The sequence below is a fragment of the Etheostoma spectabile genome, chromosome 12 (genome assembly GCF_008692095.1).
Source record: "Etheostoma spectabile isolate EspeVRDwgs_2016 chromosome 12, UIUC_Espe_1.0, whole genome shotgun sequence".
Taxonomy (NCBI): domain Eukaryota; kingdom Metazoa; phylum Chordata; class Actinopteri; order Perciformes; family Percidae; genus Etheostoma; species Etheostoma spectabile.
The window spans coordinates 14862078-14888217 of NC_045744.1; the positions used below are offsets into that span (position 1 = coordinate 14862078).

The window sequence follows — 26140 nt, forward strand, 5'->3', positions numbered from 1 at the left end:
AGAGTGCATGGTTAATACAGAAATGTGTTAGTATCTTCCATCCTTTTTAACATCTCTTCAATTTGTCTAAAATTTAAACAATCCAAACCTATTTACGTTTCACTTTACTCTAGAGGTGTGGACACAAAACTCTTGGTGAACGTGATGCTGCGGTGCAGATTAGGAAGAGTGCAGATTAAACAGAGTCAGTCCACGAACTATTACAATGATTGTAAATATCCTTATTTATATCTTGAAGTTACTTCTGTGATTATTTTTCTGAGTTGACACATTTATGTGTCTATGAGTGATTTTATTTCAAAATAAATCGATGTAGACTGTTTATTGCCAAATAGGTTTTGACATACAAGGTGTAACGGTCACAATAGACCTAGTAAAAGAAAAGAAGTACGGCAAAAGTCAAAAATCATAAATAATTTTTTTTGAAATTTACAACAATAAATATATAAAATAGATCAGTTTGATAAAGGAAAAGAACTGTACAATGTTTTTAAACTAAGAGAAAATAATGTGCAGTGAAGTATTGAACAAAGAATATGTTAATGTTCAATGTATACAATAATAATACATAAAACTAGTATGGATGGTTCATAGAAGTGCGCATACAATTACAATAAAACAATAATTTACAGTCAATTGTAAGTTAAAATGGATGTTGAGTCACCTTATACTGTAGATTTTGTTTACTAATTTGTTTTTGAGCAAATAAATTAGTTTCAGGTAGAACGATGCAAAATCAAACTGTGAATAATTGTTTATGTCTGCAACACTTCATGTGTGAAGTCTCAGAAGCCTGCATCTCTTTATCTGAGATCTCTTTTAAACCAGAATATAACCAGAGCTTTACCCTGTCAATCAACCGGAACCACCGCGGCTTCAGGAGGGTGGTGACGTCTAAAGGCCTCAAACTGGAGCTGCTGCACAAAGGGTGAGTCGCCGCCAGCTGCCCCCCCTGCTCCTCCTGCCCCCCCTGCTCCCCCTGCTCCCAGTGGAACGTTCGGAAGATTAATTCTAGTTTTATGTTCGGTAAAATCGGTTATCAAAGTATCTCCAAATACTGAGAAGTTAGCAGATCAATTTCAACGTGTTTTTTATTTCATTATTTATATATTTTTCACAGCGGTTTCTTGCGGAGCGACAAGCCGCTGGGGACGGCCCTTGTAAAACTGGAGAAACTGGAGTCACAGAGTGAAATCAGGGAGATCGTAGAGGTGAGTCAGAGTGAAACAACACCATGACCACAAAACAAAGCTGATGGAGAGAGATGGAGGCATAGCGGTCAATTCTTCTTCTTCTTCTTTTTTTTTTTAAGATCATTTTTAAGCCTTTATTGACCGGACAGCTAAAGACATGAAAGGGGCGAGGGAGGGGGAATGACATGCAACAAAAGGCCGCAGCTTGGAGTCAAACCCGGGCCCCCTGCGTCCAGCGGGCGCCCGCTCTATCACCTGAGCTACCCAGGCGCCGCTTAGTGGTCTTTTGTCTAAGATGTTCACTGACTGATAAACACTAACTTAGACCTTGGTGTCTCTGTTATCAGGTGATGGACGGTCGGAAGGCCACAGGAGGTCGTGTTGAAGTGAAGATCCGCCTGCGGGAGCCTCTGAGCGGACACGACATGCAGACGAGCACGGAGCGCTGGCTGGTGATCGACCAGTCACAGGTTGCATCAGATACACAATGTTTATATTTTTGCAGCATTGCACCTCCAAAAGATAAACCTGAGATTGTGTAAAAATTTCTGATGTCGGGTATCTTTTTATCTCCAAGGTTCTTGTTTAGATGCTGCTGCAAGATTAAAGATGCTTCACAAGAAAAAGGTAATTCTTTTTTGTTTGAAATAGGAAATATGTTTATTAATGCTGAGAGTTGAGAGGGTAGATGCCACTCTCATGTCTCTACGTTTAATACGAAGTACACAAACCAAAGGTAACTGCTCCCAGCCAAGAAATAAACACACAAACAAAAAAAATGAAACATGTTAATTAGTGAGCTTTAGAGGGGCTGGTAGCCAGAGCTAGGCTAGCTGTTTCCTGTTTCCAGTCTTTGTGCTAAGCTAAGCGATGTCCGGCTACAGTTTTATATTGGCGCATGTGAGTGGTGTTGACTCATCTAACTCTTGGCAAGCATGGCAAGAAGGTATTTTCCAAAATGTCAAACTGTTCTTTTAAATGTAGGTGTTCACCTGTTTGTGTGTGTATGTGATGAAGTTCTTTGTCTAGCAGATTAAAGACACTCAATAAAAAACAATGGGACGAGGACAGAGTTTGGGATGCGATGAGGACGGTCTGTTGTTTCAGTCGACTCTACTACACGGGTCTTTGACTTGGTAAAACTTTTGCACATTTGCAAGACACAAGCTCTCTTTCACACTGCAGTCCACCAGGAGAAGACATGGAGCCCTCCGTCTTCAGTCTGACACCAGCTGATGGACAAAAACTTGTGATGCACCAGGGCAGACTTGCAACAAGGGGAAGCCTCCTTACATCAGAGAAAACTATTCAGGCAAAGATTCCAGTTTTCCAAAAAGTCTCCTCGTGTATCACTCCATCTCCTGGAGGACGGCAGCAGCGTTTCCTCTGCTAAGGGCTCAGTGTCGAGCTTAACTGATCCTGCTGGCCAACATGACTTCAGTTAATATGTGAAAGAATGTGTCCATATTCTTCATATTATTACAGCTCTGGTATCTAGAACTGCACCTATGCACTAATACCAAAGTAATCCATGTTGCTGTAAAATCCTGCATATTTGAAATCGCCAGTTAGCTGCCAAATCTGTTACTATGACACGAGAAGTTTAATGTGTGACAGGACTGTTTTTATTTTTTTTTTTCCACACAATTCATCCGTTTTGTTTTGTGTGAGAACGCAGGCAGACGCAGTAACTCTCATAGATGTTTCAAAGGAGTAAGCCAAGAACTGATATTATATACTATGGTACGATTATATATTTGTTTAGAAGACCACACTCCCTTTTTGGCACCTTTCACTTTGATTAGTAAGTCCTTTACCTGTGGTCACTAAACTGTACACTCTCTTATCTGTGGCTTTAGGTGTTAGATTTATATTTGTCGTGTTTTCGATTAATAACACAAATCTGTGCAAAATCACAACTGAGCTGAATTTGGCTGATCTTCAATTGCTTATGTCTAAAAAGCTACACATATTTTCTTATGGCACACGTCCATTATTACACAGATGATAAGATGGTTTACAGGTAATTTGAAGTAATCATGATTGGATGACTTTGAGTTGATTAGTTTCCTGTAGATATTTTAGTTAAAGGAATAGTTTAATAGTGTATTTATGTTCTTTCTTGCAGAGAGTCCAATGAGAAGATTGATACCACTCGTTTGTGTGTTAATGAAGAGCCAGGACACAATTAGCTTAGCATAAAAACAAGAAAGAGGGGTCAAATGGCTAGCCTAGCACCCTCCAAAGTTAAAAACAAAATACACCTACCAGCCCCTCTAAATTTTAGAAATGAACAAGACCAATTAGTGAGGGCTTTAGAGGTGCTTGAAGGAGTATTAGTTTGAAGTTTGGACAGACCCAGGCTAGCTGTTTCACGCTGCTTCCAGTCTTTATGCTAAATTAAGCTAACCGCTAAACTATAGTTTCCCATTGCCAGACCTTCCTCCACAGCGCCACAGAAAACTCAGATCGGACCGATAGTTTAGCTAGCTGTCCCCTGCAGAGATCCCATTTTCCCAAGTGTCGGACTATTCCTATATGTTTGGCACGGCTTTTTTCAAACAATGCATCAGATCTTGAATCTCTGGATGAATATCTGTTTTGACTGTTTTAAATGGTTACTTACCCGTTGCGATATAAACCCATGCAGATTGAATTTGTTTTGTGCTGCTCAAAGCTTAAAAAATAACATTTGAAATTAGAAAGTAGATTTTTGACCTTGGAAAATGCAACTCAAAAAAATTGTTTAAGGGAAACAATGAACTTTGTATCTCAGCTTTAGAGTAACATGGACAAGAAATCCTTTTAGTGTTGGACATTTGAACATCAACCACACGTGCTGATCAAAAGCTAAATGGACCTTAATGGTGAGATTGGTAACGTCGGAGTTAGCTCCGTCAGTTAACAAAGTCCCATCGGAGTAGTTCTATTGATCTTTAGTCTTAAATGAACACTGTTGGTTTGAGTAAGATTGAACATTGTTTCTGAAAAAAAGAAATGTTGCTGTTAAGAGTAAATGAAAAGAGCAAATGTTTTTTTTGGTAATGAGTTAACTGACCATTTAAAGTTTCAACTGCAGCATTGTAATACATGCTACACAAGAAGCCATAAAAAACAGGTTTACCTTAAAACTACCATTTAGTTGCTAAACGTTACTGTGGTCACAACATTTCAGTTTCTTTTAGGAAAACATGAATCAATGCAATGTAAAATTCATTAAACTCTACATAATTAATACCCATCACTTTATTTAACATACTTGTTTACGATTGAGGACGTATACAATTAAAGTAATATAATAAATCACTAAAAACAGAATCAAGGCTAAATTGTTTTTAATTGAATTTGCATACCCTGCTTAAAAATTGTCTTGTTTTCATTTTGCTATGTCAAGTATTTTTCTAATGATGTTGCTTTCAAAGAAAAAAAGAAACTGATTTTCAGAATGTAACTTTTGAAGAACCTAAACAGAAAGCAAAAACTAAAGCACTCATTTTCTATAAGTTTTTATTTTACATATACTACAGTTTTTTGATAAAGACCACTTGACATTTGTAGTGTAAAGAAAAGAAAAAAGATCTACAGGGTTTTTGGCTTTTCCAACAGTTTTGACTGATTTAAAAAAAAAAAAAAAACTGATTTGAACAAAACCCAGTCAATGTCAGAACTGAATGATTTTTTATTTTCATCCATAAACTAGAAGATAGAACTGTTGAAATGCAAAATTGATTTGCTCTCTTCACCGTTTCAAGCTTGTTTGCATGCATTGTTATAGGTTTGGATAGGAACATCTTACAACTGAATACAAAAAAAATTGCTACTTTTTAAGTCAAACAAATTGCACCTTTTTTCTTTTGGATTTAGGACATATTGCACACGTCAGATAACGCCAAAAGCAAACATAACAGAAAACAGGAAGTCAAAAAAAATAAAAAATATCCCCACGTCTCCTTTTCATTACGTCACATAGTGAAGACACAGTGATTGAGATACACCAACTCTGGTATGATCACAGTAATAAGCCCAGAACTGGTGACCTTTGACCTCTCATTCAGTCTTTACTGAACATTTAATCGGCTTCACAAACATTACTTTGCTACAGTAGCTTCTAAAATACTTCAATTTGAGTAATAAACGAATACAGAACAGCTACGGGTCTAATTTAAACAAGCCGACGCGTCGGCTCGTCTGCAGATTTTCCTGTGATTGTCTGATTCTCACTTGTGATGACGAGATTGTTTATCTCCAATAAAATGCTTTAACGAAACTTCAGGTACTGTATTGACAGTACTCTTTTGTGTAGCCCCTTCTGGTTTAATATTATGATTGAGATGGAGAAATTGCTAATGATTACTGTACAGAGAACTTTGACATGACAGGGTGGTTTTTGGTGATTAGTCTAGCCATAAACAAAACACACATTTGCAGATTTGAACAGAAACAGGAGGAATACATTCTTATATTTTTTTTCAGGTCCATGTTGCTAAAGGAGAACACAATCCAGAGCAGAACGAGATGGGCTGCAGCAGCGATCGGTTTATAGACGCACAAACGGTTGAGGCCTTCAGAAGAAGACAGATCAGGGATCTGCGGGGTTCCTACTCACGTCTAAAAAAAAAAAAAAAAAAAGTTTTGAAAAGTCCGGAGCAGGATGTTCATGATTTCAGGGCTGTGGCAGGATAATAAGTTGCAGGAAATGTTAAATGAAATACATTCAGCTTCAGGTCAAGCAAACTCTTGTTTCCGCGGGAACCCCAGATCTTTACAAACAATGAACTTTTCCTTTCCGATGTTGAGAAACAAAAATGTCTTTAAGGACACTGCGGCAACCCAGACGCTCGCTTTCACTCTCCTATTAATGGCTTAGAATCCAGTCTGCAATTGTTTTTAATGTGTGTGTATGTAATGTGAGATATTATATATGTATATATATATATATATATATATATATATTTACATACATACATACATACCCACACCCATACATAACACACAACACGTCAACAGTTATTCTCTTTTTAATAACTTGAGTGGCTTTTCCAACCACTGCAGGACAAACGAGTGCTGATTACGTAGACGCTTGAGTTGATGAATGAGATTTCAAAACTGATTTTCCTCTTTAGCTTTATGTACAGATTGAGTTTATCAATAAAGCATTGGAACCTTTTTTTTTTCTTTTTAAATTAGCTTTCTACTGTAGGACAAAAAGGGCTTTATGTTTTCTGATTTCACAGAGCGTCAGTCAGAGGAGTCCGTGACTTCAGTAATACTGTCTTTGTCTGGGATCTCTGGAGGCTACAGATGCACAGTTAGAATGGAGAAGCTGGTACACCTACGACAAATATGCACAACAGGTTAATGGATTTATCCATGAAGTAAAGCATCTGGTGATCGATGAGTAAAGCTTAAAGAAGTGAAACTAAATGTTTTTTTGATGAATTGCTGCTACAGGCACTGAGCACCATGGTACAAAAACAACAAACTAAATCACCACACAGACAGCCTCCAGCTCCTCATCTAATGATTTGAAGATGTCCTTTCTTAACGTAACTTCAGAGGAATAGTTTGGACTTCTCAGCGATGGATAGGAGTCTCCCTTGTTTAAGAGCGCCCGTGCTACACAGACTACAGAGTGCTCCAGGACCACGGCCGCCACAGGGACAGTGGAATGACGCCTGAGCTACAAACAATACCTATGGAAAGTATTTACCCTCCCTGGAAGTTTTATTGTTTTACAATATAAGTAGGACTTATTTGCTATGAATCTTTCAAATAGCTGACTGAGCAACCACAGGAAGCCACTCCACTTCCTTTCCTCAGAAAGTGGAATTAAACTATTACAAGGGCCATTTAGTTCAGTGTGTAGTAAGAGTGTAACAATCCAAACACCTTTCAGTAGCATGAAAACTCAGTGCAGTGCAGACCTGTAGCAGAGCGGCGATGCTTTACATAATGGATACATACTGCTGTATATATTTAGGGCTCACTGTGGTGTGTGACGGTTTAGGTCTGCCCAATTAAAAGGGTAAATACAAACATGTATTTTGTGTTTTATATTTATAATAAATTCATTGACTAGAGATCAGTAGAGAGGGTATCCAATCGATCTACCTCATGTTGTTAAAACCATAAGAACTTTCCGTGGGGGGGGGGGGGGGGGGGGGGGGGGCGTGCGTGACTGTTTATAGGCACTGTAACACTACACTGGGGTCAGACAGTATGATATCTGGTGTTCATTTCCTGCTCGGAGCACCTCGGGTGACCACCAGAGATCAGGGGTGGCTGTCGGGTGAGCTTCAGGTACACAGCACACAGACAGATGATCCTGCGCGGCTCTTCCTCAGGCCCCGGCTGGCTCTGGAGCAACAGATGGCGGTTGGATGCATAGGTTTGACTTAAGGACTGCTACCCCGCCGGGAAAGCCACAGTTTTAGGGCTCTTTTGAAGTGCAAACGGTCGAAGGGAGACGATGGGAGGACCGGGCCGTGAGATGGCGTCAGAAAGTAAAAGACGTTTTCGAGGTGAAGCTCCGAAGACTCCTAGGAGATGATCTCCAGGATGTAGAAGACCAGCTCCATGACCACCGGGCCCTCGCTCAGCTGACACGCCCCGCTGTGGATGACGGGGATCAGAGCGCTGTCCAGGTCGCTCAGGTACTGAGGCAGGAGAGGCTGGCCGTTACTTCCTGCCAGGTAACCCACCTGTAACGACAAGGACAGGTTAGACTGGATCCTTACTGCTGTAAGCGTACAGGGAAACCTCTAGATTCAGTACATTTGGTCTCTTAAATATTTCAGACAGCAGTGTTCCTACATAAAAAAGTAAAATAGTTCATTTACAGATAGCTATCCATTTTCTTTGCTTTCACCTGCATACAAAAAGTGCTACAGACACACAATACGGCCTCTGTTACATCTGACCCGTCCCACCTGGTCGGAGTCCAGTGTAACCCTTAGTCCCAGTTTGGCCATGCCGTCCTCCTTCAGCAGCTTCAGGTGCGGACAAAGCGCCATGCAGAAAGCTCTCGCCACGTTCTCCGTCAGCCGGCTGTGGTCGGCCGGGTCGCTCAGGCCGTTGGGTTGATCTTCACTCTGGAGGAAAAACACCTGAGGAAAAGGAATATTTTTGTGTGCTTTTTAACACAGAAAGCTCCAACAATACAAAGGGTATGTAGTGTACACCATGCTAATGTACCTTACATACTCTAAGAGATGACTAGATTTATTTCATATTTGATTATGACAAGTAAGTGGAAGGAAGAGTGTCCTTATGGTGTCCACACGGCTGAGCAGAAAAATTACTTTTTTTGGATAAGCAAATCCCTTAATCCCTTCTTTTAAGACAGAAAAAGAACAGGAAAGAAACAAGGTCTTAAAGCTTAAATACTTTACAATTAATTTACTTTATGAATATTTATTACCTTTAGGCTAATGTTAGTTACCTTCTAATTCCCCTCGGAAAATGTATGAAATTGAACATGTTTTTTTGAACAAAAACAATTCTATTGATTTAAGAGAATCCAGGACAATTTCTATATCACCATGACTTATGATGGGATAATTATTTAGCATTAAACCCTTCACTTGCTGCATTTTGGTGACTTTCAATGGACCTATTTCTATATTTTTCTGAATCAATATGCCTGAAACATCTTTATGTAAAGGGAAACATTACAATCCAAATATAAAAACATAAGGGAATACATTGCAGTATGGCTCTCAGGCATTCTGTGTTGCTTTGTATTGTTTTCCTTTAGATCCCTACTATGTAATTATATCTGAGTCAGCACACATATAGGGATCATTTATTCTTTCCTCCTCTTTTGTTGGGGATGTAACCTCCTTTAATGTGCCTATGACAATTATTCACCTCAGTGATAATATTAATTTATTAATAAACCCCTGGACTGTACTATTTCAGATGTTTGAGCAAGATTTCTGCTCATGTCCAAAACTTTGTGCACATTAAAAATATAACGCCCACCATCTGTGTTTTCTAAGGATTGGAAGAGTCATAATATTTTTTGAAAAATAAAGTTATAATAGGCTATTTCAAGAATAAAGTCATAATAATTTAGACAATAATCTACCTGCACCATAGCCTGCTGTGCAATACATGATTGCTCTGCTGATACTATAGATCTCAGACCTCCAGACAGACTCAGAGCCCCGTTTGAGACTCTGGTCTCTGGACAAAGTTTAGGGAAGTGGCTGTACGCTGCTCTACATCTACATATTTGTCAGTCAACTTTTCAAAATACATTTGGGGCTGACGCCCTGGCAAAATGTTTGGTGCTGAAGGAGACGGAGCTGAGATCCGGCAGGGTGTGTTGTGGACCTGAGGAGACGGAGCTGTGTGCCGGCCCAATTCAACCTCTCTGTGTGTGTGTGTGTGTGTGTGTGTGTGTGTGTGTGTGTGGTGTGTGTGTGTGTGTGTGTGTGTGTGTGTGTGTGTGTATGTGTGTGTGTGTATATATATGGCGTGTTAGCTGCTTTGTACCTCTGTCCAGCGGATGACTTTGCCGTTGGCTTTAAACTCCGAGCCTTGAAAGATCTTGACGCTGGTGATGGACTCCATAGACCTCCCATCGATCGGACTGATGACACTGAATAACCACAACACGCAAAACCCACAGCGTTTCATTAAACCAGTGGTTCCCAAACTCTTTAAGCTCAAGACCCAAAAGAGAAATTTGGTGTCTCCCCGGGACCCGAATTTACAAAAATACACCATGAATCATTGGAACATCTACATCTTTAAACTGTGGACGAAAGACGAAACAAACCATGAATTTAAATGTATATGAAGTATATTTATTCCATTATAAAAGTGAACAGAAAAGGTCTCTGTTCTCCTTCTGTGTCTCACCCCTTCCTCAACTCATTTTCTTATCCCCTCCTAGGATAAGAGAAGAGAGAGAGAGAGAGAGAGAGAGAGAGAGAGAGAGAGAGAGAGAGAGAGAGAGAGAGAGAGAGAGAGAGAGAGAGAGAGAGAGAGGAGAGAGAGAGAGAAGAGAGAAGAGAGAGAGAGAGAGAGAGAGATTGTCCGTGAGACAAATGCATCTCACCCCCCTCTTTCCTGTTCTCGTCTCACCCCTTATTGAAGTTGTGGTCGTCCTCCGTCCATTGGATGTGGACGAGCTCCTGGTTCTCCTCCTGGCCCGCTTTACCGCACGTGATGCTGAAGTCCTTCATGTCCCTCAGGGCTTGGCGTAGACAGTCCATGGTCTCAGCTGTGATCTGGATCATCACACCGTCTAAGGGTGAAGACCAAAAAATGTTTTTTATCTATTAATCTATTATTCATCATGATAAGTGTTGAAACAAAGTATGTCCATCTGTAAGTCGAGTGACAAAAAATGACTCAATTTCCATAAACAGTTATTGTTTAAAAAAGGGACAAAGTCCACTGATTTTACACATGATGATCAGTTAACTTCATGAGGAGTATGATGATGCTGTCAGGGTTAGACAACTTAACACAAAGCTTGGTTAAAAAAAAAAAGAAAAAAAAAGGGAGGTGTGTGACAGACCTGAACATTGACCTGGCCAATGAAAAAATGTTCTTGGTGGAAATTATAGGAACTGTAGCATTCAGCATTTTTGGAGCATAAATAATACATGGACCCAAATGTCAGAACATCTCAGCCTCTGCTGCACATTTTGACCCCAAACTCTATGGTAGTAAAATACGACATCACTGGAGAATCCCTTTCAGTCATTTATTTAGAAAAGCATTCACTGGTTTCAGCTTGCCCAATGTGAGAATTTGCTGCTTTTGTCTTATTTATGTTGTAAATTGAAAATGTTTTTTTTTTGTTACCTTGGGCTTCAGTAAACTAATGGACATGTTTAACTAGAGATAATAAAATAATTATTATATTGCAGCTAGCAGTGGGTAATATGGATAACATATATTACAGTATATTTCATTGTATGTTGTGATGTAATCAATTTGATAGAACTATTTTTAGTTAAAAAAACAGATGGGGATGTCTGGTTTTTGGGTACCCCCTTGTATCAAAGTACTTCAGCACATTAATGCATTATTATTAATTCCCATAGCAGCATATTACACCCTGATATTTGAAAAATAGGTATACAAACTAAAATCTAACAGTTGGTAAATGTATATCTTCACATCTCCAACTCCCCATTTTTAGCACTATTCATGAATATGTGTCAACACCAGCTTTATTCTTTGTGTGTGAGGCCTTTGTGAGGTAGCTTTATACAAATATTCTCATCCAATATTTCAGCATTTTTTACAGCCAACAAGTTTCTTGTCACAGTTCTCACCTTCCACAATGCTGGTCTTGGCTAAGAAGCCCGACGAGGCTTTCAAAGCACCACTGAACACAAAGAAGCAGGCTCCAGTAACTAGAAAAAGTAATCACAACTTAAATTCAACTTTGTGAATAAGCAACTGTTAGAGGTTGAATTATTTTCAGGTAAATAGACAGGACAAGAGAAATAATAACAGGCAGCGCTCCAGATAACAAGCTGGACATGAAGACCAGACAAAGTGAAAGATAAAAGCAAATGTAATGACTCGGTTTCTGTGTCAGCACCTTTGCGAGGCTGGTGATGGATGCTGATGGCCTGCGTCTGGTAGTTCCCATCATCGTTCTGGACACACACCAGGTGGGAGTCGGCCCGGTCGTTGAAACACGCCCCCATGGCCAGCACGTGTTCGTTGGACTTGTTCATGGCCTTCATTAGCTGCAAGGACAAATAATATCCATGTCTAATTAAGAAACGCTTTGGGTCTTTGTACCGAGGAAAATGGGCTTAACAGAGGCTGCCTGGTTAAGCCTTATTGCAGCGGCCTTGAGGGTAAAGTCCTCGACTTAAATGGGATGGCATTGAGATGACAGATTGTGAAGAAAGACGTTGACAAGGGTGGGTATCAATAGTTGAAAGATCCCACATATTAAGTCAGTTAAGTCCCCTGCTTCTGCAACTCTTTGAAGCCATTTCTCTCAAAACAGGAATAAAACTGAAAATCTGGGAGGGTTTTAACCACTTGCTGCGCTGAAGGCTTGCCTGCAAGCTGTTGAGAAACGGTCCTCACTTCACATTACTGGGTTCCCATCTGTTACTGCATCAGCAGCCAAACGCTACAACCAGCCCCACTCTCTCCACCCCAGCTTTCTTTCTCAGCCAAATTGTGCTTTGTGTGTATCACTTCTTCTGGTCAGACATTCATTCACACCCTAGAGGCAGTGGCGTTGATACAAGTTGGCAGCCCGCGCCTAATGTCAGCTGCAGGGACCCTGGAGAGTTTGTCACACTACACAGAATGAACGTGTGTGTGTGTGTGTGTGTGTGGTGTGTTGTGTGTGTGGTGTGTGTGTGTGTGTGTGTGGTTGTGGTGTGTGTGTGTGTGTGGGTTGTGTGTGTGTGGCGCGTGTGTGCTGATGTTCAAGGAGCTTAATAGGAGCCTCCTGCACTGAGTCAGTCGGATGGAGGGCTTCATTTGGTTAGAAAATCAATGTAGGATTTTGGAAGGGGAAAAAAGCTCAAATGTGCAACATGAGACACAGCGTTGCTCCCTTCTCTCCATGTCTATAAACAGTTTTTATGCAGAAATGTATGAATTGGAATGTTTTACTTTTGGCTGGTATTAAAGCTGTCAATCAAACTGTGTGAACAGAAAAACACCAGACCAAGACCACGTGGAAGGAGGGCCTCACGCAGCTTCCAATCCGACTCTGGTGGGGTTCCTGATAGATTACACCTTTGATGTTCCCTGTTGACCTCCACCCGTCCCCTTCATCCTTTTGATATTTGCAACATATTTTTACACTTTCTATCCATCTATCATTTGTTGTACATGTTGCATTTGGATATTTGTTATGTTGTATTTCCTATTTTGATATAAGCTATTCAAGCACTGGGGGCACTAAAATATTTCACTGCACTATGTAAAGATATGCCAACTATGTGGCAAATAAACTAAAACTCTTTTATGACAATATACATTTGGTTTTTAGCATCTTTTCAAAGTCTAAATAACAATTAAATCCATTTTCTGAACATAAATGGTCAAGTAAGCGATTGGAATAAGTAGCATTTACATGCCAGATCATTTGGTATCCATGCACGCACATTATAGGTCGATCCATTTTGTGCTTCTTTCCGGTTCCAAGTATTGAGTGGTTTCTCATAAAAAAGTGAGTGAAACGCAACAACCACACAGTAACTATCCCCCTGTAATATTACGCTTATAGAAGCCTCCGTTTCTACCCGTGTCTTTACTCATAACATGAGATCGAGTAGCCCTCTTGGACATCTCGTCTTGTTATTCATCATATTAAATTAGATATCTCTGCGTTTCGGACTGCTGATTGGACGAAACAAACCATTCGATAATGTTTGTTGGGCTCTGGGAAATAGCACTTGGCATTATTTTTTTTTTATTTAAAGTTTTATAGATTAAGTACTCGTTAGCTGCAGTAAGCAATGGGCTGTATGGAAAAAATCCTCTATCACAGTATAAGTACATTTATGTAATGATATAGTCAATTTTCTAGAAAACCTACTGAGAAACCTTTGTTTATGGAGAGAAAAATCAGGTGGGGATCTCAGTTTTTTGACATTGTTTTTAACTGATATGTGATGTTGTCATTGTGATAACCAGATGCAGGACACTCACCTCATTGTAACGATTACTGGGGATCTTGATGCTCGTCTTTCTCACCTCCATGTCCACAACCAGTCCTTTTACCACCGGTAGCGTGTACTGGTAGTTCCGGAAGTCCTACGACAGGGACAGGAAAAAGTGAAGGATAGGAACACTATTTTTTATAATTATATGTCTGCAATGAAAGTACAATGAGTGAAAACACTTGGTAACATAAGTGACATCCCTGTTTGACTACACATAAAATGCACTACATTTTTAAGGCTGTTGCTATTTTTCAACAACAAAGCAAAGCTCTTCAACCTTACATAACATAAATAATAGAGCACAGGAAGAGAAAAACAAAGCAACTTACTGCGAGCAGATTCATGATAGTGTGACCCGTCTCTCCAAAGAGCGGTTTTCTAAAGCGAACACTGAACAGCGGACACGGATAAACTGCAAAACAAAATGTTCAATTGTTAATCGATCCATAATAGAACTGAATTCTTACTAACATGATCAATGATTTTTAATGTCACGGCTACTTAATTTTCATTCATCAAGTGTCTCATTCAGTTGTTATGGAAATATATCCAGATCCTCGGCAAAATGATGCCAGTTTGAAATTACTGAAACATTTTGGGTTCAGCCTTGATTATGAAAAGTTACAGAAATATGGTCACAGAAAATGTTTTTATGAACTTTTATTTTATGGTCTTTGTAGCCGTTATACCATTTTCTCCTTATTATTAAATGGATTCATTAATTTCAATTCAGTCTTGGATTATTCTTGGTTTTGTAGGTGTTTCCAAGTAATAACTGCACAATGTGCGTTTCCTGTGTTTTATGATTTAAATGCAAATGAACTGAACAAGAGACCCCACACTGACTTCAAATACAGTGAACCGTGCCTGTAGTTAGGAGAATGCTCCTAATCCACAAGTGAAAAATAAGGCTGTTTTTTTCCAGCAAGCAAAGCTCCTTAGAGCACTATTTTTAGCCTTATCTCAGCAAACAGCTGGAATTAAGATCTTGCTACAAACTCTCATTAGCAATAAAAAAATAATCTCAGCCTCAATCTGCAGTTCAGTGGGGATCTGTATAGTGACTAGCTTCCCACACATCTGCTGGTCACAGCTAAAGTTAAGAGGTGAGAGAGCTACACAGTTTGTGTGGTGGATTCATTTCATGGTGATGGTAACATTTTGTGTTCAAGAGCCTCAGCTGTACGTGGCTTTGTTAATATATTCTATCCAAGCTCAGCGGAAGCAGGCAAGAGGCTTATCAGAGCCAGCCGGCGCTACGTGCTGGCAGGTCTGGCTGTGAGGGAAGGGGATTTGGTGTTAGAGGAGACTCTCCAGTAAAATCCTCACAAGACTTTCTAGTTCATGTGAGAAACATATGAGAGCAAGCTGGTTTGATGACAATTGACATAATAAGCTCTCTAGATCAAGCTGGATCTTAATATTTTACCATACCATAACCCATCAAACTGTTAAAGGACACCCACGCACATTGCTCTCCCTTTCACCAATTTGAACCTGGTCCCATTATACAAATATACAGTTAATACAAATATTTGTCTCTGATTCACTTCAGTTGAAGCCCACAATTCAAGCGTACATATCCTGTTTTGGTCTCGAGTCGGCTCTGACAAACTCGCAAGTCAAAGTTGTCTGGTTGTGCACTGGGTCAGCCAGTCGAAACACTGATAACGTTTGTTAGATTAGCATGTTTTATCATTGTGTTAAGTGTATTATTACACACATTATATCAGTATTTATTTAGCACACAGTACAAAAAGACACCAAATGCTCAGATTTGTAGTGTTGTTGATCAATTCTGATTTCAATCAACTTTACTATTTCTACTATATAACATTTGAGATGTTGTCTTCTTTAATTAAATAAAAAATAGTTTTGTACACAGAGATAAGGTGGAACTGCAACAAGCAGAAAAAAATAATAAATGATGAGTTCACTCATCTGTGCTAAATGGAATGGATATATGAACATCTACAATGCCATAACCACTGGAAAACAATTACTTGAAGATGATGTAATATGATGGACAGCTCCAGAACAAATAATAAATGGACCTTGAGGTGAGATTGTCAACTAAAGGTGAAACTGTATGTCAACATTTTAGATAACATTAAATCATACTTATTCCCCTATCAATTTTGCTGTATAGTGTGAGCCCCAGTAGTCCTAACTCACATCGGTACTCTGCGCCCAGCCGCAACATGAGGCGGATGGGGAAGACCTTGGCCCAGGGCGTTTCCCACTTCTGTATCAGGATGCCGAAGAGGTAGGGAGGGTTTGGCAGCAGCAGGTCCTGCAGCGATTGGAAGGAGGGGCTAATGTAGAGGAAGCCGCCGTGCTCCTTACTGCCCAGGAAGCTCTGCATGAAGAATGAGTGACTCAGGTGGCTCAGCACGTTGCCTTTAGGAAACAAGGGGGGGGGGAGATATAGGAGATGTGAATAGGAGAAGGGGTAGGTGAAATAGGAGAGGGGAAGGCACAGCAGAGTAGTAGGGGAGGGAAAAGGAGTGATATAATAGAAGTTTCAGAAAAGTATAAAAAAAAACAGGGAATGACATTAAGGAAAAAATTACGAGGATGGGGCGCCCAGATAGCTCAGTTGGTAGAGCGGGCTCCGATATATATAGACGTTTACTCCTTGACGCAGTGGGCCCGGTTTCAACTCCGACCTGCGGCCCTTTGCTGCATGTCATTCACCCTCTCTCTCCCCTTTCATGTCTTCATCTGTACTGTCAAAATAAAAGGCTGAAAATGCCCAAAAAATTAGTTTTAAAAAAAAAGACGATAAATTGGAAGAAAAGAGACAAACCAGAGTTATCATCAGAAAAGGGAGATAATATGAAAAGAAGAGGCTTTCAGTGTATACAAGGGATATCTGTGTGGATAAGGAGTCTTGCTCAGTCTGTATTAAGTTCTACAACAATGAATAAAAAGGCTTGTCTCATATTACCTACAAAGGTTTTATGTTACTAATTATCTGCGGGAGGGATCGCTGGCTTTAGATGCCACATAATGTAATAATGGCACAACAAAGCACTGAGACCTGCTAAAGCCAGCATTTCTTCCTGAGACCTAACTGACGGCTACTTAATAAGGGAAGACAGACACAACATGGCTCCCTTCCACAAACCTAAAACTGCTCCGCTGTGAATATGAAAAAGGAAACAGCCTGAAGGGAGCAAGTCATCAAAATCACCCCGTATTAGCGGAGTTAAAAACATTGGTGAGGTGTCACGCCTAGAGGGAGGCAACCTGTCAGCAATACACCAATATTTGGACCATTTTTCATGAAAAAGACATAGACACAGTTCAGCAGCAGCAGACAGTAACCTAGTTTCCGAAAAGAGGACGGCTAGGTGCTTTTGCTGTCTCTACAGAACAAAAAGTAGAGCTGGAACATTTCCCCTTTACATTAAACTACTGTAGAGTAAGCTCATTTTTAACTTGGCAGCACTTGACTGAGACAGGTAGACTCACCTGGTGACAGAACTACTAATGAGCTGCTATCTCCCCCAAGATAGCACACGGTGGAGGTGGCCTAATTTCACAATGTGCCTCCCGGTGGAGCTGCTGGTTGATTTCTTACCACTGAGGGCCTCCTGGTAGAGCTGCACAAAGTGAGTAAAGATGTCTTTCGGGATTGTCTTCTCATCAGGTAGACACTGGAGCAGAATGACCACCTCTGCCTGGCCAACAGCATGCATTCCCTTTGTTGTCAAGTACCAACACTTCCTGTTTACGTCTGTGGGATAAAAGAACAGAAAACTAGTCTGTCATATCAGACATACAGGAGATAGTTACCAAGTTAAATCATAGCCATAAACACTTCATACAATCCTTTTAAACATTAAAACATGACAGTGAGTAGATTTTTATGTAAAAGTTATGATGACAATCTTTTTTTTTTTTTTTTTAAGATTATTTTATGGGGCTTTTCCACCTTTGATGGACAGGACAGCTAGATGAGAAGGGGGGGGGGTTGTAGGAGGAAGACATGCAGGAAATTATTACAGGTCGGATTCAAACCCTGGACCTCTGCGTTGAGGCTTAAACCTCTAAGTATACTGTATGTGCGCCTGCTCTACCAACTGAGCCAACCAGGACACACGATTGCAATCTTAATGTTTCGGACCTAGCAACATATTTGTAAGGCTGCCAACATAAGTCTGAATTGAATACCGTCGGCAACATAAAGGCAACACCATCACAAGATTAAATATTAGTGTAAGTGCATGGATAAATAAAAGAATATCCAGCAAAGTACTTTACATACAGCATGAGAGCTAATGGGAATTAGGAGTGCCAATTTAACATCTTGTAATTCTATCCTTGTGCACTGTTGCAGGTTGTGCGATAGGTAACATCATTATAATAACAATAATACATAATAATACATTTTATTTAAAAGCGCCTTTCTCTGCACTTCAGGACACTGTACAGTGATACATATCTAATAAACCATTACATTTGTTATTGAATTCACTGTGAGAAGAGAGCCCTCGCTACATATTCCATGCCTGAAAAGGGTTTATAAAAACATATTAACACACGACATCCCAAAAAAATATGAATTTTGCTACTCAATAATTCACAGACAAAAGCTTAATAATGCACAATTAAAAATGTATACAGTACAAATGTTTATTTTTCCTTTAATCATCATAAAATCCATTTACAAGCAGGTCCACCACATTATTTTCTGCTCCTCCAAAAGTTTTTTTTTTTGTGAATAATGTTTTGACCTGTATTTTTAAAAATGAATGCCCTAAACCACTCTGGTGGCACTGGCTGGGTGACTCACAGTTGACTAGCTTGACCATGGCGAGCAGATTAGCATTGAGCACGAAGACCAGGGGGTCTGGGCCTCCCTCCTCCAGCTGCTGCATGAGGACGATCTCTGACGGCCTCTCCTCCACTGCATAGTCTTAAGATGAGGTGGAGTAAAAGAAGAAGAAGAGGGCAGAGGGAGGAGTCGAGGTAAAGTTAGACAAGCAAACAGGAAAAATTAAGGATGAGACAGGGTGGAGATGTCAGAGTGAGGATGATATAGCAGTTACATGTGAGGTTAGAGAAGGAAATGATCAGATTTGGATTACAGCTAGAGTCCCTCCGAGTCATTTAAAAACATCAGTGCATTCCCATGAACCAATCCTCTCCTCCCCCATTGGCAATGAGTGTTCGAGACTTGAGCCATGATACAGAGCACACGTAAAACCCAATTAACAAGCACAAACACAGCAGCTGACGGAGCAATGAGGAGGCAGCAGAATGGTGAGGATGAGGGCAAGCACCTGTGATGTGGCCTCCCGTACCTCCTTTGACTCCGGTGGAGATGAGGATGGGAGGGAGCCCGTCCTCCGGGATTAGGCTGAGGGAGCTACCCACGGGGCTGCCCACCGGGGCGACAGGGGTATGGGCTGCCTGGGGGATGGAGAGGAGGGGTGGGGGTGCAGGGTGAGATGTAGTTTATAACACACAGTGAGATGCAGTATCCAAAAGGGTTTTATATGACTGTGATTATAGGTACATCTGGGTGCATTAATACAAGATAAATACTGCAGAGACCAACATTATTCTGACTTTAAGTGAAATTCCCTCACAACACTGGATAGAAATTGAGCTTCTTTCAAACTCACACACTTTGTAACACAAGCTTTCTGTCGCCAAGACCAAGTAAAATTACTTAAGCAGTCACTTTTCTCAGATTTGATAAAGCTCCTTCAGAGCCACAAACAAACAACATATAACTGTTTTCACAGGTTCAGTAGACTAATAAATTGATTGTGACATGTAAAATCAAATTGAGTGCCCTTTTAATATTTCTACAAGTTTAATTTACTTTTATTTGATACATTATAATTTGCATATCAAAGTACAGTGGGAGCCCCAGTTCACCACTTTTCCACTGTTACTCGTGAACTACAGAAGGCAATTTACCGAGAGTTAAACCTTATGTAGTAAATTCAAATTCATGCATTACTGAGTTCATGCCATTTTGACCTTCATGGAGTCATGTGAAAGTCTGACTGAATCCTTAAGTTCTGTCTGCATAGCATCATTGTCATTGTCATTTTGGCATTCAAGTCCAATGAGTGTACAAGCAGCACAACCACAGAAACGACCACATTCAACTTTCTGTTCTGTTATTTGTTGTGAGGCAAACTTTAACGTATTTTCCTTTAAGCACATCAGTGGACTGGGATTTAAAATTCTGATTAAGCAAGCATGGAATGTTTCCTTTGAACTGTTTATTGCAGTCTGTGACCCAGCCAGTAAACAAAAAAAAAAAAAATTTCACAGAAAGAGTTCTACGAGGCCTCCTTTAGCTTACTGCGAAGTAGCTAATATGACCATAACAAGCTCACCTAATAGCATTAACTGTGAGGAATGTTTTTCGTGCCAAGCCTACCTCTGAGGATTCAGAAGTGGAGGATTTGTTTGAATACACTGAGATAGCCAAGGACTGGGAGGGGGCTGGGCTGGAAGTTGGAGGTTTGGGGGACTCTGACGTGTCTCCGTTAGGTAGCAACCCATCAGAAAACCAAACCCTCCTCTGCTCCCGTGTCAGAGAGCCTAAAAGGTGAGACACCCACAGTGAAACACCACAAGGTTACATCAATGAAAACTGTATGCAAGCAAACCCTTATCAGGTATAGCAAAAAAACTTTCAGGAAAATACTTATTGAGGAACACCCTGATCCCATTCAAAGTTCCACTTTAAAAGATGTGGAGACAGAATGTCACTGTAAAAGGTGAAAACTAAAGTGCAAAGAGCATTTTTATGCATGGTAAAGGTTGTACCCTCATTGCCAGTCTGTTTCAGGACTCCCACGGGCACCATGACAGTAGGAGGAGGGGAGCTGAGCACCCCAGAGGCCTGGGCCTGCTGCAGAGGGGGGATGGTGGAGCAGTACTCCGCTGGGTTGTTGGGGTTTGGACTCTGGTTGCTTCCAGTGGCCGTTGTCTCCCATGATTGAGCTTACAGACACAGACAACACCATAAGTATACAGTAAGCTAGGTAGGAACAGAGCGAGTGTGTGCGAGTGTGTGTGTGTGTGTTGTGTGTGTGTGTGTGTGTGTGTGTGTAGTCTAAAAACTATACATTAGAAAAAAGCTTTTTAGCAACACATCAAATCATACATGTACTGTAAACAGGTGTTACATGTTTGAGATAGGTGTCTATGACTAATAAAAGTGTATACAGTTTTATATATAAAGTATATAAAAGCTTTTTAAAGCTGTTATTGGTGAATATTAATAGTATTCCCATACATTTTTATGTCTCTAAAGTTTAAAAAAAATCCTTTTTCAATAAGTGGCCCAGTAAGCCATTCCAGGGAGCTCACCTGCATGAAATGCGGTCGTAATTACTGATATTATTTACACCTGTGATTTTTCTGCTATTACATGTCAAAATGTCTGCCTATTTATACAGCAGCTATGCCACATTACCATACTTTATACAGTTTAACACTCTTCATTTATGCAATAACAAGTATAGTATCATCCCGCTGCAACAGTTTTCTTTTGAATTTATCTCATTTCTGTCCAGAGAAAGTCATACTGTAGGTTAAGCTTAGCTTAACCATAGTTCAACTGAATTAGATTAACCCTTTTGGTATTGTTTATAACTAAAGAAGCAAAAAAAGTATTTCTTTGTTGACCGTTATTATGAACCTCTTCTGCTTTCTCTCCTTAAAATGATGAAATTAAAGTCCTTCAATGGAGCAGACTCTTCAGTTGCATGTATACATTCAGAGTGAACATCTGACAACATATCATTTGGAAAGAACTGTCTTTCTACTTACAGCGATACTCACCACTCATCAGAGCAGAATGACAGGTGACACAGACGCGAGCCTCCTTCCTGTCCATGTACACGAGCCTGCACTTCAGGCTGCAGCACGTCGCACAGAACACCTTAAAACACAAAGGAAATTAAATTATTTGTACTACAGTCCTACAAAAGGATAAGCACACTGGATGAAAAAACGTTTCTACAAAAGGATTTTACTTCAACTGTGAGGATTTTTAAAATGTGAACAATTGAAAATAAGTTGTGATTAAGTGTGCAGCAAATGTACCATTTTATGGATATTGAGTTCTGTACTTTGCCGGGGCTTCAACGAGCTGCAGCTGTGTACAGGGCAATTTACACTGAATGGACTAGCACCTCATTACACATCATTATCCAGTAACATTCAGAGCCTCACAGCCCCAGCATAAACTGGTTTGCGGATCTACCAGTCTGGTGGTGGGTGCACGGAGAATCCCGATGCGTCTATTGTTGGGTGCCCAAGTGCTTGTGTCAGTACTACTGCAGTGCCAGCTCTTCCCTGCTCAAGTGGCAGAGAGAATTTTTTTTTTTTAAGACCATGGGCAATTAAGTAGCAGTCCAGAGATTTTCCAGTGCAGATTCAGCGACCACATCTTTCCTTTAAAGCGCTGTGGGGACACCCCGCTGCGTGTGTGGGTGGCCATAATGCTAGAAAGCTACCTGCACACCAACTTGAGTTGATCTGCAAAGAACGGCTGAGAAGAAAAGCATCAATCAAAGCACTTCATTTATTTGACCTCCATACTCCACAGCCCAGCAAAGCAGCTCCTTTAACAATACTACGTTTGGAATCTGACTCTCTAAATGCATTTTATAAAGTTGAAATGCATTTCTCATGTTTTTCTCCTTTCATGCATGATTTTTGTCTTTATGCCGTTTATCCTGTTTTATACATTTTATTAATATACATTTTATTTGACCTGGAAGATGTACTGCAACATAACTGCTTGACTGTCAAACATTAATAATGGATAATTAAAATAACCATTAGTTGCAGCCCTAGTGTCCATGTCATTTTGTTTTTGACACAGATCCTACAAGGCTACACACTTGTCATAAGAAAACCCAGGATGAAGATGCTACTAAGGGATTTTATGCATATTTTGCAGACGCTTTGCTTTCTCTAAACCAACCTTAAAAGGCCAACATCATTTGGCAATTCCCAGAATGCCCTTCGACAAAACTCCTAGGAGAGTTGTGAACATATTGGAGAACAAGCAAGTGGGGAAAGCAATAATAACAGCAAGCAAGCTTTTTCAGTGGCATGCACCTTACTCTTAATACAATATATCTCATGGATCCACTGCATTCTGGTGTATTAGTTTATACAGGCTACTGCAGGGTTAGGATATGTACACCTTACTTTTTTCTGATTGATTCCTGGATGATTGTTTAAAATTTGTGCAAAATTTTGTCTTTTTTGAAGGGCTCACCCCAAAAAAACTTTTCTGTTGATGCTTTAGATTTAAAAAGATAAGTCTTGTAAGTGTGGCTGCACTTCAGTCATTTATTATGAGATTATGGTATTATAAATACACAACAAATAAATGCCCAAACAAGAAATGCCAGGTTGCTATAATCATTGTTTTTTTAGTGTGATACGGGGTGTTATTAGAGATGTTCACATAAAAGCAGCTCTAGCACTCTACTGACCTTGCCACAGGCCCTGCAGTGGTGCCTCCGCTTGGTGAAGGTGAACTTGACATCACATTTCATACACACAGGAGCCTGGGAGTCAGGCACCCACACAGGGGCAACCTCTCCCAGGGAGCTGGCAGGTTTCCTGCACAGAGTGCCCAGTTGGCCAGCCTGGAGGTCATTGTCTGGGCTCTCTGAAGGCACCAGGGGAAGAGAATGGACAATACCATCTCCGTTCACCCCGACTGCACTCTGATCAGTCCCACTTGGTGTAGTTTCAGAGGGCGTGCCTCTCCGACAATGGTTCTCCTGGTTTTTGTTCCTGCTGATGGCGGACGGGCCGAGCTGATTTTGTACCTGGCCTGACAGGGGCTGTGGGATTTGGAGCTTGAGGCTGACCGGCTGCTTTGGTCGTGCCCCTCCGTAGGGAACACTGACTGGCTGCAGCCGTTTGTTGTTGAGTTTTGGTTGGATGCTACCTGACCCCACTGCTCCTCCATCACTGCTCTCTTGCTTGCTTTCCTCCATTTCTTTCTCCTCAGTGACAGAGTCCTCTTTGGAGGGGACAGGAGAAGGAGAAAAGCCCTCCTCCTCCTCCCGCTCCTCCTCCTGGGTCTCTTTGACTTTAGAATGGTTACTGTTCTCCTGCTCCAAACCATTGGGAAGGGTTATTATTCTGAGGAGTTGGTCTATCTGTCCCTCTGGACCACATCTCATCTCCTTCTCCTCCACTCCAACCCAATCAGGAGGAGATACACTATTCTCATCCACTTCACAACCAACATGAACGTATCTGCCCCTATTCAAGAGACTTTCTACCTGGGCTTCTTTTACGAGTGGAGTTTGTTTTTCTTGACCATTGTCCTGTAAAACAGCTGTACTAGCCCCCTCTTTGACACCTTCTCCATTTTGTGTTGTTGGTTCCAAAGTTTTTTCTTCATCTCCTAATCCAACCTCAAAGGTAAAGTGAGTGGAACCGACAGTGGAGCTTCCTCCTCCTGCTGATGCAAATTTCTCAGCCTGATGAGGATTAGCCTCCTGGTCAGAAGCACCAGGCTGGTTGTCTGGAGAAGAATTTATCTCCTTGCTGAGGCCATCCAGTTGTGGGCTTGCAGGGTTGGAAAGGCAGCCATTCTCCACAGCAGTACAGGCCGTCACAGGGGGCGGCGACAGGTCGTCTGTGCCCACCAGTTTGCCTATGTTGGGCTGGGGGAGGGGTGGGCTGTGGATGTCTGCCAGCCGCTCCTCTAACCAAGATGGAGTTTCGGGACAGGGATGGCTTTTAGGGTCGGCCCCCGGGGAGGCACTGGAGGAGGAGTCTGGGAGGGTTTTGAATGGCAGTGGACTCTCCTGAGGACTGAAGTCTGCGTGGGCCAGGGCTGGGTTCAGAGAGAGCAGGTGGGCTGGCGGGGCCAGGATCTGGGTCCACTTGGCATCTGAGAGAATGGGATTGTCTGTCTCATCTGGCAGAGAAAGAGGAGAGGAATACAATGATTATATGAATCAGAATCAGAAATACTTTATTGATCCCCAAAGGCAAATTCTGTGTTGCGGTTGCACAAAGGGTGCATGGATCTCATAATGCCTTTATCTGTCATAAAACCTTAGTCTTTATGTGAAGAGGTGTAAGTTATTAATCCAATAATGGCTTTCCTCCACAGCATAAGTCACCTTTTACTCAAATCTTTTAGGATTGCTTGCAAGTAGGGCTGGGTATTGGTACCTTTGAAAAGGTATCAATCAGAATAATCCAGTACCAAGCAGTAATGAAACTTCTTCAGTAAAACATTACTTGTATTCAATGCTTTTTGTAAATCTAGAAAAAAATACTATTAGTATAGTTTTGCTCACAGCCAATTACCACAAGTGTTCTTTGATCTAATGCAACATGTTATCAGCCCACTTCCACAACAGCTCCAATCCATACAGTCTGAGGTGTGGAGAAGGCGAGCGCAGGGCATTTGACAGTTTGGCGTGCCGAGATATCAACAACACGGTCGATAGTAACAGAACTCTATTAATATTGGTCTAATTTTAAAGGGTACTGATATTGGTACTGGCATTGTATTTTTATGAAACGATACCCAGCTTTACTTGCAGGTTTCTTATCACGTTGAAGACATGAAACTGAAAATAAGAAGGGGCTACCAGCAAAGAAATCCTAAACCTACAACAGCAAGACAGGAAGCCTCAAATGAACTGCCACAGAGAACTAATAGAATGCTACACACTCCCAGGTGATTGGAAGAGCTAAAAATGGCAGGAACAAACCAGCGGACAAATTGAGAAATGAGGTTGGCATGGAGTGGGAAATAATGTGTGGATGGCCTGGGAAATTCTGAGAAAGTGGGCCAAGCAGCTCTGTCACAAATGGGAGCCATCAGTCAAGCTGGCACATGAATGGTGTGTAATACGAGTGGAATTTCTTAATATGCATTCAAAAAGATTTTCTCACATAGCCATGTCAGTGCTCTCCTGCCTCCTCTGGAATTCATGCTGTTTAGCTGTTTTAGTATGTACTGTAACATACGCGCACACACACACACACACACACACACCCACACACGATCTCTGGCATAAAACACACAGATAATCACTCACAGCCAAAATACACACTGAGCTCACAGTACTATTAAAATATGCTGTGTGATGAACTAGCATTTTTAAATCCAGAAAAAGAGCAGCCTTTTCTCTATAATAAGCAGACCGTTTGTACTGTGGAGCTGGGAGTATACAGATACACAGCTTAGTAATGCAGTGTTTATTCTACATTCACCATAAATACACTCTGTGGAAGCAC

General features: G+C 40.9%; 3 protein-coding genes across 4 annotated transcripts in view; 2 read left to right on the top strand and 1 right to left on the bottom strand.

Moving 5' to 3' along the window:
• LOC116699006 (poly(U)-specific endoribonuclease-C) overlaps nt 1-1317 on the top strand; it is a 20830-nt gene extending 19513 nt beyond the window's left edge. The window contains exon 8 of the mRNA XM_032531361.1: nt 1299-1317. The gene's annotated coding sequence lies outside the window, so the exon portion shown is untranslated. The remainder of the gene's footprint in view (nt 1-1298) is intronic.
• The window catches only part of cc2d1b (coiled-coil and C2 domain containing 1B), an 18876-nt gene extending 12918 nt beyond the window's left edge, over nt 1-5958 (top strand). Inside the window, 5 exon segments of the mRNA XM_032531834.1 lie at nt 829-928; nt 1121-1211; nt 1541-1820; nt 2226-4060; nt 5667-5958. Coding sequence (XP_032387725.1) covers nt 829-928; nt 1121-1211; nt 1541-1735 — 386 coding nt within the window. The 3' untranslated portion in view covers nt 1736-1820; nt 2226-4060; nt 5667-5958.
• A 410-nt stretch (nt 5959-6368) lies between these two features.
• Nucleotides 6369-26140, bottom strand: part of zfyve9a (zinc finger, FYVE domain containing 9a) — a 28882-nt gene continuing 9110 nt past the window's right edge. The window contains exons 4-19 of one of the 2 annotated variants that reach the window (XM_032531344.1): nt 23356-24803; nt 21686-21785; nt 20666-20842; nt 20274-20437; nt 19177-19285; nt 18666-18788; nt 17451-17606; nt 16040-16264; nt 14194-14276; nt 13851-13955; nt 11764-11914; nt 11492-11572; nt 10287-10449; nt 9693-9798; nt 8123-8299; nt 6369-7894 (exon numbers count right to left, since the gene is read on the bottom strand). In XM_032531344.1, coding sequence (XP_032387235.1) covers nt 7733-7894; nt 8123-8299; nt 9693-9798; nt 10287-10449; nt 11492-11572; nt 11764-11914; nt 13851-13955; nt 14194-14276; nt 16040-16264; nt 17451-17606; nt 18666-18788; nt 19177-19285; nt 20274-20437; nt 20666-20842; nt 21686-21785; nt 23356-24803 — 3530 coding nt within the window. In that variant the 3' untranslated portion in view covers nt 6369-7732. Of the gene's footprint in view, nt 7895-8122; nt 8300-9692; nt 9799-10286; nt 10450-11491; nt 11573-11763; nt 11915-13850; nt 13956-14193; nt 14277-16039; nt 16265-17450; nt 17607-18665; nt 18789-19155; nt 19286-20273; nt 20438-20665; nt 20843-21685; nt 21786-23355; nt 24804-26140 lie in introns of both variants that reach the window. The other variant, XM_032531343.1, reaches the window with a different exon arrangement.